A 14,354-nucleotide genomic window follows, 5' to 3' on the forward strand; every position below is an offset into this window, starting at 1 on the left:
CTTTCAGGCCTATATATTTTTGTTTTAGCGTTCATGTCTCTAAATAACCCAAAGGAACGTACTGGTGTACTTTCCAGAGTCTATATATGCTACTCCAGCTCCAGAGGCCTCACTTTTCTGCCACAACTGGCCTGTCCATTGAACAGCTACGAGTTCCACAGCATCAGGCTTACATAGACCAGATGTGTGACTGCCAGATGTTTTGCTACACCAGCAAGAGCACAAACAATGCCAGTTGCCTAGCAGTGCAGTCATCTCTAGGGCTGTGGGCTTGGGTTACTAAGGAACCTGAACCTATAGTCACTTCCCTCTCTCTGCTGAGCCCAACAAAATAAGGAGAAATTAGTGGAGGGAAGAAGGTAACAAAAATGAGAAGTAAAGACTGGAAACCAGGGAAAGAAGTTTCTTATTGAACAGCTGCTGGGCTGGGGGGTGGGGATACATCCAAGGGCCAAGGACTACACCAGCTTTCTTTTGCCTTCACACTTTGTAGTTCCTTAGTTACATGAATTTTATAGTGCTATGAATACGTATGTAATACAACAAATAAAAATGTTGATTCTTCTATTTGTCTAGCATTCTACATTAAAATAACTAATTTTAATGAAAAAATAAAGGGAGGCAGAAAAATATCAGAGTTCCCAAGCAATTGCTATTCCACAGAGAACAAATAAGTGAGTAATTAAGGCGCTGTGCGCAACACTATTCTTAGCTACTCCTGACAGGCGTAAGAAACGTGTTTCCATGGAAAGCAAAACAGGTATTGAAGAGCAAAGCTCAAAAGTGCTCTTTTGTCCAGTCTGTTTTCTTATGGCTTGTAAAGATATATATAGAAGCCTGGCCTTTAGTCAAGCTGCAGTTCCAGCAGAGAACTTTCAGATGGGCTTCGTAATCCACCGCAACAAAAGGTCATTAAAACTCTGAGCTGTTTCTTAGTGTATTTGCTTATCGACATGCAGCTTTGACTCTCACAAGATGGGGGGGGGACCAAGCTCCAATATTACCACATGTTTAATTTAAGCGGAGTCAGGGACAGACAAGGGATGCTGGTCTGGGATGCTGCACCAATGAGGAAGCTCCCAAATAGCCTGGGGTTTGGAGAGGGGAGGAAAGAGGGGCTGCCACTCAGCTCAGCTTTGAGTTGACTGGTGGCTGTTCTGATTTTCTTTAAAAGAAGGTGATTTCACCGCTCACAACACAACTTCCTCTATGGCCACTCCCTAGCAAAGATTCAGTGATGCAAAACATCACGCAGTTGCCTGCCACACTTCTTAGAGGAATCTCAGAGCAATACAGTATCGTACTGCATTTCCTTGCTGTAGCTCTTCTGGGAAGCCAAGGGAACAGGTGCAAAGCACCACAGTCTCCTTCTTTTAAACAACAACAAAAAAGCCCCGGTCACCTCATACATTTAAGGTACATGGCAGCCAGCCCATCAATGCTGGATTTAGGGTGGGGTGGGTGGCTCTTCCACACAGGGTACCAAGCCGAGGGGCACAAAATATGCCGCAACAATGACATAGCGCATTTGAGAGCATGCGCAGAACAGAAGGTGAGAGGGATGGGGGCATGAAAATAAGCAAGGGGGGTTCGTCCTTGCTCAAGGCGCCATATTACCAAAGTCCACCCCTGCCTCTTTCCAGCATAAAGGCAGGCAGTGGGGAAGGAAGCCTTTTCCTTTCCTAACATTTCTTCAAAATTTTCTGTAGAGATTGTCAAGCACAGGTTCTCTAGAAGAGTTTTGAGAAAGGGTTTCCTTTCCCTCTGCATGGTAAGGGGAGAAAAGGCAGGGGTATTTCTTTCTTTCTGATGAGCTAAGCCATATAACTACTATATGCCATGTAGCTAAACCTAGTTCAGACCACAAACATTGGAAGTAGCCAAGCTCATTTTTGTATAATATGTATGCCAGTAAAAGCCCAGTCATACAGATGCAGAAAGATTCACCTTATCAAATATATATATTTTTTGGGAGGGGGGACTTACTCTAGCAGCAGAAGCAAAAGAATCTGGACCATGAGCCACATTTCTTATGCCATCAGTTCCAAAACATGCCCTAACACTATTTGGGGCATCTGTACGGGCCACAGAAGAATTTGCAGGTCCTAGTAAATTCTTCCATCGGCTTATAGCATCATCTCCCAAGATCTCCATGGCAACAACGGGGCCACTTGTCATAAATTCAAGAAGCTCACTGCAAGCAGAAAAGAGAGCAGTTAGCATTCACATTGAACAGGACGTTCAAACGGGATTCAGCTGCCCTAAATGCAAGCAAACCAACAGCCCCAAGGGTGGTATGCAACACTGTTGTCCTGCTCACAGACCTCTCCTTGCACAATGGAACTTCCTCCTATTTCTCTTTTCAACCCTCTGGAGGAGATTTGGGGGGGAGAGCATGTAAGGTAAGGTTACCAGATTTTTTTCAGTGAATCCGGGGACACTTTTCAACTTCCTACTAAATAGATGGATTTTGTCAGGGTACTGATTTGTAAATCTGGGCACCGTCCCCAGGAAAGGGGGACGTCTGGTAACCTTAATGTAGGAGGCGTTTCCGAGCACAATTCAAAGTGTTGGTGCTGACCTTTAAAACCCTAAACGGCCTCAGTCCAGTATACCTGAAGGAGCGTCTCCACCCCCATTGTTCTGCCTGGACACTGAGGTCCAGCGCCGAGGACCTTCTGGCAGTTCCCTCACTGCAAGAAGCAAAGTTACAGGGAACCAGACAGAGGGCCTTCTCGGTAGTGGCGCCCGCCCTGTGGAACACCCTCCCATCAGATGTCAAAGAAATAAACAACTATCTGACGTTTAGAAGACATCTGAAGGCAGCCCTGTTTAGGGAAGTTTTTAATGACTGATGTTTTCATGTATTTTTAAACTTTTGTTGGAAGCTGCACAGAGTGGCTGGGAAAACCCAGCCAGATGTGTAGGGTATAAATAAATTATTATTATTATTATTATTAGGAATGGAAGGGGTCCTATTGTATGAGTGGAACTGTTTGCACAGTGTTGGATATAATGCAGCATATAATTAGCCATTTTCTAAACACAAAGCTGCAACAAAACCACAATTTCACATGAGTTCCCAAAAAGGTCTAGCTTGCTTGTTCTAGTACCTTCAGACAACAACATCTGGAATAATTTCAATCTAATATTTCAAGAGAGTCTGCACTGGAGCTGAAAGCAGACTCCCTTAAATACCCAAGTTCTTATCCTATCATTGTTTTATTTCAGATTAAGTAGTTGCATAAGTGCCAGGCTCCTAGTTCTTCATGAACTGGCAGCCTGTAGGACAAATAAGGCTTGCCAAATCTATCTGGGCTGCATGGTAAGCCTCTCCCTCTGTCCATCTCCACTCATTGTTACTGCTCAAACATGGGTAACTGGGTTCAATCACAAGAATGTATGGGGATATCGTATTTTTTCATATTTTCGCTTTTATATGTATCTTTGTTGTTGTTTTTCTCCCTCTCACTTTTCCTTCTTCTTTTTCTGTATCACTTTATTTCTTTTAACTGAAATCACCTTAATAAAATATAAATATTAAAAATAAAAAGTGGCTCCTGTTAACAAAACACACACACAAACACACACATGAACATATGCTGCACAGCATTGCAAAAGCATTCACTCTATCACTGAGCTACTAGCCCTTCTCATTTGCCTAGTAATGAGGAAAAAGCATCAACTGCCGAATAATTTCTTTATATTTCAGAAATATACATGAGGCATTTCAGGGCAAAGCCTTCCTAAGGAGGTTTATGAAATTATTTTACAACACAAGGAAAATGTTAATACACAAACAAACCCATGCCATTCCAAACTAAAAACAGCAACAGTTTGAAAAACAGCAGTCAACACCTCAATAAAATGCAGAATGAAACACATCTTTTTTTAAAAAAACTGTGCATTTTTTAAAAAACTGTGCACTGAGGGGCTATAGGTCCCTCTTTTGAGAGAGACTTCCATAGATGAGGGGCCACTACTAAATAAGGTCCTGTCTGGTATTTGCCCATCTGATAGGTCTTAGCAGCATACCTGCAAGCCATTTGAAACTAGATTCTTATGTTACCCTTCAAATAACCTGATTCCAAACTATTTAAGGCTTTGCAAGTTAAATAAGCAAGGTAAGGTGTTGTAATTGCTGTCATTGACCATGACTCGGTATATGGCAGCAGCTGCTTCTGCTCAGTTTCGGGATTGTGGGGAGAAACCAGGAGGTAAGCCAACCCTGCAAGCCTCCACAGTCCCATATACCTCTAAAAATACTACCCACAATTTATTGGTATAAATCTAAATCTAAAGATCAAGCAAAAATCAACGTCAATTTCATATTGTTCATATTTCACTGGGCACATTGTACAAGTCAAAATATCCTGCAAACTGAAACTTACTTGTAATAAGGCTTAGCTTGGTGATCTGCGTAGAAATCTATTGCTTCTGCCCTACAAAAGATTTGTTTAAAAACACGCATCATTAATGCTTTTGTGAAAAACAATTATTAATCAGCAATGGCTTCAACCCACAGAACCACAAGCAGAGTTCTGCTTGTGCCATCAGGTTTCTCTGAGCCCTCACAGGATCAAAGGAAGCTGCCATATCCCAAGTCAGACTGAGTAGGCTGAGTACTGCCTCCACAAGCTGGGAGCAGCAGTCCAGGCTTTCACTCAGGGGTCTTTGCACACTCCACCAGGGATCTGGAATTGTACCGCCAAGCTTATTTTTGCATTAGTAAATCTTTTTCTAATGAAGATTACTGAGTCTGAGGGATTTTTTTGGAAGCCGGCATTGTTTTGGAGCTTTCTACTCTGCTTCCAACAGAGCAGGCATGCCCCGGGTCATTTGGGGCATGAACCCTAACAAGATAGGTAAAGAACTCTTGGATGGTTAAGTCCAGTCAAAGGCAACTATGGGGTTGCGGCGCTCATCTCACTTTCAGGCTGGCGTTTGTCCACAGACAGCTTTCCAGGTCATGGGCCTGCATGACTAAACCGCTTCTGGCACAACGGAACACTGGGATGGAAACCAGAGCACCTGGAAATGCCATTTACCTCCCCGCCGCAGCGGTACCTATTTATCTACTTGCACTGGTGTTCTTTTGAACTGCTAGGTTGTCAGGAGATGGGATAGAGCAACGGGAGCTCACCCCGTTGTGGGGATTCGAACCACTGACCTTCTGATCGGCAAGCCCACTGGGTTTAGACCACAGCGCCACCCGTGTCCCATTTGACAAGATATGCATATGCAGCAGCATACAGAGTGCTGCACCACATCTCTCTGGACCACACCTACTTCACCACATCTGTCTGGATCATGGCTAGGACCCAAAGGGATACAGTATCTTAAATACATGGCTGCCGCCATCCCATGGATCTCCTCCCTGCATTTTCCTCTAGTATTCAGTTACAGCATATGGGTGATATCACTTAATGGGGCTCAGCCTTTCCCATCTCCCCTCTGATTCACTGGCCGCTGTTTGTGGAGGGGATGGACAGAGCACGAAAATGCTGTGCATGATGGAACATGACCAGATAACACGGGGGGATATAGGTTGGCAACAGTCACCCATTCAAGGTAAACAATAGTTTAACCGATTTTTGAAAATCTCAAATTATTAAAACCTCACCTTGAAACTTTCGTCATTTTGGCTTTAGTTATTGTAAAACCAGCTCTAATAATCATATCAATGACATCTCCAAGTTTGAGTGCTACATCAGGTTTCAATAATGCCAAGGTTCTAGAGAGGGAAGGGAAATAAACCAATAAAGTCAAAATAAGTTGTCAAAATATGAGCTTAAGTAAATCTCCAACAAATACCATTTCAAAAATATGTTATTATGTCTGTTATATTCATTTTTATCCTTCATATAACCAGCTGAAGGTTTTGGATCAAATATCTGACCAGTACAAGCAGAAGAAGAAGAGGGAGAAGAGTTTGGACTTGATATCCCGCCTTTCACTCGCCTTAACGAGTCTCAAAGCGGCTAACAATCTCCTTTCCCTTCCTTCCCCACAACAAACACTCTGTGAGGTGAGTGAGGCTGAGAGACTTCAGCGAAGTATGACTAGCCCAGCAGCTGCATGTGGAAGAGCGGGGAAGCGAACCCGGTTCACCAGATTACGAGTCCGCTGCTCTTAACCACTATACCATGCTGGCTCTCAAGTGGCACATATGACAAAAAGTTGGATGGGAAGGGGAGAATGGTGGCAACAGGATGTGCACTTGGGTGATAGCCTTGCCCTCTGGAGGCCTGTTAAATTGGCATACTGTGGGGCAGTAATCATGGTGTCTCACACCAGGAAAATGAGTGTCTCCCTGTCTCCTGCTCTTTTGTAGTGCAGTTCTATTATTCCCATATTGAATAGAGAGGGGGCTGCAGAGAGGTATTTTGGGTTGTGACAACATCACAGTAACGTTCATTGTTAATATTCTTTCTCACACTGTGGGCTGGAGGGTCACTTAGCTGAGGGAGATATTGGCTTTTGACAACCCTCTAAGGTAATATTGTATTTTTATTGTTTATAGCCTTGAGAAGATTGTATAGAAGATGATTAACAAATTAATCATCAACATCCAGGGAGTATCTTGCTGTCTCACTTGAGTGCTAGCACTTAAGGTTCTTATTCTTTCCCTAGAGATTGAAGGGTAACTGAAATATAACCAGAATTTAGGGGGTGCACATCACGCTCTTTCTCCTTAGGGGGCCGAGAGAAAGAGTTTGCTGAGGAGTGGGTGTTGTGCTTTAACTAGTGTGACATTTGGACAATAAACTCCTAGAGGGCTGTGCACAGAGAGAGGAGAGGAAATGAGGATGCATTCCTAATAAGCAATCACTGTAGCAAGGCTCTCTCTTTGCCCTTTCTCTCTTGGAGGCTACCAGCTGGTCCAGGCACCCTGGCCAGCAAGAGAATGAAGGAGCACAGACATCTCAATAGCCTCAAGTTTATAAGGTAGAAAATAAGAGGTTCAAAGAATATATCCTCTCACCTTTCTTTGCGACTGCCCAACATGCGGGAAGTATATTGATCCCCATAGTCAACCAAATTGAGGTGGCGTGAGAAGATAGTAATTTTGTTGCCCACAAACAAATCTTTAAACTGCAGATCTTCATATTTGATGCGATTTAGGAATCGGCAGCGGTTCTTCATGTCATACTGGTAAGGTAAAGAGACTGAATAATCTACATGCAGGTCTAAAATACCTTTGCTTTTAAAAAGAAGAAGAAGAATATCATGCACAAAGAGAAACAGATACTGTTTTCTAAAAGTTACTTTGACTACTGTTATGTGCCTGTGCCAATTTTTCAAAACTAGCACCAGCTACCAGTTTGCTTCTGTGCTCGATTCAAGTTGCTTGGGGTTAGGGCTTTAAAGCGCTAAGCAGCCTGGGACTTGGGTACCTTAAGAGCCACTTCCTTCCATACATTTCTTTCTGAAGGCTCCAAACTTCATCTGAGGCACTGCTGCAGATTCTTCAACTTCAGAAGGCAAGGCTGACAGTAACCAGTGCTGGGACGTACTCTAGGATGATACCTATCCTGCAGAATGCCTAGCAAAATGTGTCAGGCCCCAAAAATTATATTCCTTCAATAGGAAGGGAACTGGGGCTAAGGTCGTGGCTAGAAAAGACATAGCTCTTCAAAAAGTTATTTGGCTGATGGCTGGTTGAGGGGGAGGTCCTGGTGTTGGGCTGTGCTAGACTTACTGTGCTTTCTTGGTTTTTAGTTTTTATTATGGGATTTAAACTGGGAGTTGTTTTAGATTTAATTTTATTTTTTTGTATTCTGACTTGGTAGCCACCTTGAGTTCTTTGGAAAGTAAGAGGGATGCATAAAAAATAATAATTAAAGAACAAGATTCTGAAGTACTGGATTCTACAATACTTCATACTTCACAATCTGCATTTATAGAGATCCTTTTTCTAATGCACCTATACCAAATGGTTTGAGGCACAGAAAAAATAGAAGTATCATGAGCTGAACTAAATGATCTGCTTCACAGTGCAGTCATATACATGTGTACTTGGAAGTAAGCCTGGCTGAATTTAATGTAAGGTTACCAGACGTCCCCATTTCCTGGGGACAGTCCCCGAATTTACAAATCAGTCCCCTGACAAAATCTATCTATTTAGGAGGCAGCTGAAAAGTGTCCCTGGATTCAACTGAAAAAAAAATCTGGTAATCTTAACTTAATGGGACTTACTCTCAAGTGGGGTTGCAGTTTTAACCATACTTTTTAAAAAAAATATGGCAACACAAATTCTGTTCATAGCTTTTCCTAAAAACAATTCCTACTGATGAGCATATTTATTAAAAATGTAAATCTGATTACTTGCAAATATGGCCAAAATTATCTTTATATGGAGTCACTTTTTCCAAGCCAGAAAGGAAGACACATTGTATACATGCCTTTACATTTTTACTATGTGTACACATTTATTATCATCATTCATAATCATACACAAGGTATGAATAAGCCCACTGTGAATAAGCCCACTGTGTCCAAAACAGCTTATATTCAGGTTAGTGTGCACAGGATTGAAGCATCACTCTCCAACACATAATAGCAGATCCAGTTGCATATAGTACTACAGCAATAACTGAATATACTGAGTTGTCTTACCATTTATCACTTTCAAAAGTAACCTTTTGGATATTCCTCAAACTGACTGAAGATCATAAATCCAAATAAACAAATACTTTCAATAACCATCCCAAACTGAAGGCACTTGGAATGAGAGAAAGGGGAACCAAACTGCTTCAACACAGAATGTCTGAACACGACTGAACACAAAACTTATTTTTACTCTAGCTTATTTGGCACTCAAAATCCAATAGTAGGCTTGCTACTGTAGTCAAATAATAAAGTTATTGTTTCCTCCAATGTACCTTCAAAATACTGGATCCCAATTACTTCCTGGCTCTGTTCCATAATATTTGCCAGAGCTTCTGGTATTTACTGCAAATGCTCCAGTTTCTTCTCAATCGCTACCAAGAAGTGTGACAAATTGGAAGATTAAAAACAACAAAACAATTCCCCTTCTTCTGAGGTTTTTATATGCTTTGTACACCTTAAGCTATTTATAAATCTGATTAAAACAAAGAGGCAGGTGCAGAGCAAAGTGGGTAAACAAAAGCAAAATCAACATCTGATTTGGTAAATACAGCTTGCAGATTTATTCCTCTCCCTGTTGCTTTCTTTAATAACCAAGAGTAAGTGAACTAGGCTGGCTTAGAACCGAAGAACCCATTTAGGGACATGAATGAGTTTCTACAGGCACACTGGAACGTCTCCTTTTTTCAGATGGTTGCTGCTTCCATTTATGATTAATATTAATTAGTTTTATCCCCCCGCCCCAACTACTTCCTCCCAAAGCAGCCCAACGCTCAATGAGTTTCAGCATTAGCTTGTCTACAGGAGCTGTGTGATATGTGCATGGGTCCCAGATCTTAATGGTCTACAAATCATTAAGCATCTGAAATTGAATTCTAAGAAGGACATTTGGGGGAGGGGGTTAACATAGGGTAATAAACTGACTGACAGTATGTCTTACAATGAGTTTCCTTTATCACTTGCTTTCTTCTTTAACAACTTGGTAAAGATAAGCATTCATTAGGGAATGAAAGATGGCCATATAAGTAGATGCATTACTGAACCAATTTCTGTTTGCAAAGAGGAAAGTGAGTTTCTGACACCCCAGAATTAAGATGCCCTCTTACCAACCAAAGAAATAATTTTTATTGGCATAAAATGCAGCCATTCTTTCCCTGATTTTGATTCTGCTATTATTAGTACACTATATCTTGTTTCTTCTGACACCAGGAACAATTGCAGTAATTGGCAATTTCACTGAAACAGAATGCAGAAGAGAATATAAGAGCACAAAAGAAAGGTAACTCCATCCTCTCTCTGAACCACATGGGTAGGACTCCACATGATCAGCCATAATCTCTGTCTTCTGTGCAACTCTTAAAACAGAGGCCAATAAGGTGAAGCTAGACAAACCTTGGAAACCATATATTGGCTTGATAGTTTAAATTCATATATCACCTTCTTTTCATCACTGAACTCAAGGCAGCATGCATGTAGTTCCCAGGTTGTCTCCTGTCCAGGCACTGACCAGATCCTGACCTGCTTAGCTTCAGTGAGGCAGTGGCGCCATGTGTCTTCAATTAAGAGAAACCCTGCCTTATATGAGCCAGTTCATGACAAAGCTTTCACCATCCCCATGGTAAATAGCTATGCATACAGGAAGCCCGGGAAAGGCAGCAGAATCATAGGTTCACACCTCCATGGCTGGCGCTCAAAATAAGTCTTCCATGTACTCAGTGGATGAATGAATCTCAAGCAAGGCTGTTCAATTAGTCCTAGTTTGACAATAACCTTTATCACCACCACCACCAAGATGTTTTATGGTATCATCAGGAGGCCCTAAAAAAAGCTTTTTTTTCTTCTAGGACAATTTAGCGGCTAAGAGAGAATAGCAATTCTTGTGTTTTTGGCTTCACATAAGACCAAACCTATAATGCCAAGGGTAGCCTATTTTGCTCTCAACTAATGCAATCTGCAAGGTTGTCTTATAACCACCCTGAGACCTCCGGGTATAGGGCGGTATAGAAATTCAAACAACAACAACAAGAAGAAGTCTTACCATCTCCACTGATCCATCTTTTGGGTAATACAGAAGCTCATAGCGTCGAAAAAGTGAAGCATTTGTATCATACCACTCTGCAATGAAAGCGTATCTTTCATCCTGGCTCTGAAAGAAAGGGAAAAGAGGAACGTAGGAATTTAGTGGTAATCTCATAAAAGACAATTCAGGAAAATGCACTTCATCCAAATGAAAGGTTGATCGACCAGCAAATACATCTGAGGCACAGCACATAGCAACAACATTGCTAGGCCAGAGCAACACATCATTCAGACGCTGAGGTTTCCCAAAAGGAACAATATGGAGACTGCAATATGGAGACTACAACTACTGTTGACTTTGCAGGGCCATTCTAGTGATTACTGAGAGATAAAAGTACATAAAGAATTTGATCACTTGAAAAGAGTTATCTAAATGCGAAGTATGACTACTATTACCATTACATTCTGCCTTAAGCTATTTTAAACATAAGCCAATGACTCTTACTGAGGTGACACCACCTCACCCACAGACATCTGCCAGGGGAAGAGGCCTCACAATAGCAGCTTTAGTCTTTCCAATTTTTCCCATCAAGTTCCTACCTAGGCCATGATCTTTAATATGGGCAGGGCTTGCCATGAAAATTATGTGTCACATTACGGCACGTCTACTTCTCTGCAGCAACCCTCGCCCACACTGCACTGCACAATATAGCACTATGCAGAAAAGACAGCCTCAGTAGGTAAAATGGGCAAAAGCACATCGGGAGATTTTTATGTGCAGATGGATATCATGATTTCTCTTGCGAATAGCAGCCCCTCCAATCCCCTTTCCCAATATGCTTTTTAATCTATCCAGGGTATATGCCCCAGGCAGATTTCATATCTACATTCAGCTATATTTTAGCACTACAGTACTGACTTTTTTCAGGAAGTCCTACTCTGGAATTTGAGATGAAATACACTCTCCCTGACCAAACCCTGAAAGTAAACACTACCAACCTCTGCAGTCAAATGAGAATTATTGTCATTGTTTAAACACATATCTCAAGCCAATAGTGGTGGGTTCTGTACACTTGATGATGACACGGCTCTTTGTCAGGAAGGCATGCAACATATGGGGCAAACACAAAGAACAAAGAATGGATCTGATAAAGGAAGACAAGAATGGGAGCAAGGGAAGGGACTGGTTCAAGCGTCTAAGAACAGAACACTTGGCATAAGTGTTTCCCACTTCCCCAAGCAGCAAGAAGTTCCAAAGTTTAGTTTCCTGTGGAGGGAGAGGCCCCTGGAGACTTATGGGGACTTTGTAATATAAAAAAGGTAAAAAGGTAAAGGATCTCCAGACGGTTAAGTCCAGGCAAAGGCAACTATGGGATGCAGTGCTCATCTCACTGCAGGTTTGCCCACAGGCAGGGTCATGTGGCCAGCACACCTAAACTGCTACTGGCGCACAGAGGACCGTGACGAGTGCCAGAGTGCACAGAAATGCTGTTTACCTTCCCACCGCAGTGGTATTATTTATCTACTTGCACAGGTATGCTTTCAAACTGCTAGGCTGGCAGAAGCTGGGATGTGCTCTCTTACAGGCTATAATGGAGATAAAAGCACACCTAATTTTGCACCAGACTGCCAGAAAGGAATTCTTGATCTTACTACTTTATGCGATGCATCATTAAAACCATGGGATTTGCTTCCACAAGGTGTGATGCTGTCCACAACTTGGATGACTTTAAAAAGAGATTACATAAATTCATCAGGGAAAAGACTATAAATGGCTAGCTATATGCTACCATATATGTCCCTGAATACCAGTTGATGGAGAGTCTTACTGTGCTTATGTCCTGTTTGTTGGCTTCACCCTTGGTTGGCTACTGTGAGAACAGAAGACTGGGCTATACATGGGACCTCATTCTCATTGGGGAGGGCTCTTCTAATGTTCTTATGCAGACATTTTCAAGGGTGTACCTTCGTGTAGCTAATGACAGATCAATTATTTTCTCTCTTCTCTCTCTGCCCAAGTTGAAAGTACAATGATTCTCTCTCTCTCCTCTTCGCTCACTCACTCACACACAGCCTTGCAGCCCAGGTCCCAGAAACCACTCTTTGCTCAGAGATGACTGTCATCTTGTAGAACATTCCCAGCCATACAGGAAGATTAGGGTTATTTTGTTTAAATCCTTGGCACTCCCCTGCCCAGCCATTCCCAGCAATCAAGGTGGCAATACTCCCAACAATCCTGATTTGCAAACCTTGACCTTCTCCCCACCTATAAATGGAGATTAGTCAAAACCTGCCATTTAAACCACCAGCATTCCATAAGAGCTGATGACATTCAAAGAAGCAGTTCTGTGCTATTCATTTCCCAATGGAGCAGAAGAAAACAGTTGCAACCCCCTTTGTGACTCAGCCTGCTTTCCCCAGCTCAGAATCTGCTTCCATACTTTGCCTGTACTGAAAAAGAGGCAGCAAGTCATCATTATCACCCCAGTCTGCAGAATCCTACATGAAAGAGCATGGAAAATTCTTCTTCCTTATCCTTACTGCTGTTTATCCAACTCAGGCTGAGGCATAGCAGCAACCTGAGAAGCTTTTGTTGCCCTTGTCAACGCTCTATTCTAACGGCAATTTCCACAGATGCCAATCACTCACCTGTCATTCTGCCAAAGGTCCCCCCCCCATTTCTTTTATGCTACCTACGTGCTATTTGAGGATTTAAAGGTTTTACATTATATATTCCCACCCCAGGAAGGCTACTACTTCCTGAAAAAGTAGATGTACCCTATATTTTTTGTTAAAGAGGGCTTTGTAAATATTATAATTAGTCAGGATGAACTGATTCAAAATACAGAAAGTAAAGTAGACAGCATTGCCAGAGTCGTTTCCCCATTATAGAATCATTTCCAAGACAAGGAAAGGCATAAACTTTTGAGAAGAAATCATCATTAACTCCAAGCCAAGCTCCTCAAATGACCCTGAACATCAAATACCAATAGAGAAATACTAAAGTAATTACCTAGCCACATTATTTACCTTCACACTGACCTTGGTTTAATGTTTCTTTTTAGTGTAAATTTTATTTACACTATATATGACCAATTGCACATAAGAAGCATAATCCTTTATACCTCCTGTAAAGCTGCAAAGAGAAGTAAGTAAACTTGGTTGTTTAGCAACTCCTATTTAAGGTCACTGCCTCACCCAGAGGAGCAGGAAAACCACTGTGCATATCAATTCATTTAAATATATGCTAATGGTAAATGGCTTGTTTCTATAAAAGAGGCTAAGTGAGTAAAGAAAATAAAGAAGGTGGAAAAGAAAACCAAACATCCTGGTTAAGAGCAGGGCTTCAGCTCCTTGGGAAACACATGCACACAGCCTTTCCCACGTCCGACACATCGAGGTCAGGTTTACTCAGAAGAAACTTCCACTAAGTTTAATGGGGCTTACACCCAGGTATACAAGTATAGGATTACAGCTTAAATGTTGCTTTAGAAGGGAAAAGTAAACTAACTGGCTCAATATCATCATATTTAGATTATGATTTAGATTAAGATTGCTTTTGAGCCATAAAGATCCTCAAAGGAGCTTACAATAAAGTAATCATAAAACATCATTAAACATTCATCTGTAATACAAAGTACACAAAATGCTGGCACCAATTCATCTCCTGTTAAACCAGAGCCAATCCTGCTTCTCAAAAAGTCTGGCAGAATTTTTAAAAAAGA

General features: G+C 41.7%; 1 protein-coding gene across 4 annotated transcripts in view; it reads right to left on the reverse strand.

Moving 5' to 3' along the window:
• Positions 1-14,354, reverse strand: part of NME7 (NME/NM23 family member 7) — a 66,542-nt gene that overhangs the window by 42,188 nt on the left and 10,000 nt on the right. For 2 of the 4 annotated variants that reach the window (XM_083611681.1, XM_083611682.1), the window contains 5 exons: positions 10,649-10,756; positions 6,986-7,152; positions 5,624-5,734; positions 4,392-4,442; positions 1,987-2,194 (listed from right to left, as the gene is read on the reverse strand). In XM_083611681.1, the coding sequence (XP_083467807.1) occupies positions 1,987-2,194; positions 4,392-4,442; positions 5,624-5,734; positions 6,986-7,152; positions 10,649-10,756 (645 nt within the window). Of the gene's footprint in view, positions 1-1,986; positions 2,195-4,391; positions 4,443-5,623; positions 5,735-6,985; positions 8,805-8,885; positions 8,985-10,648; positions 10,757-14,354 lie in introns of those variants that run through there. The other 2 variants (XM_083611683.1, XM_083611684.1) reach the window with 2 other exon arrangements.

This window comes from Podarcis filfolensis (genome assembly GCF_964270895.1).
Source record: "Podarcis filfolensis genome assembly, chromosome: 4".
In the NCBI taxonomy this organism is placed as follows: Eukaryota; Metazoa; Chordata; class Lepidosauria; order Squamata; family Lacertidae; genus Podarcis; species Podarcis filfolensis.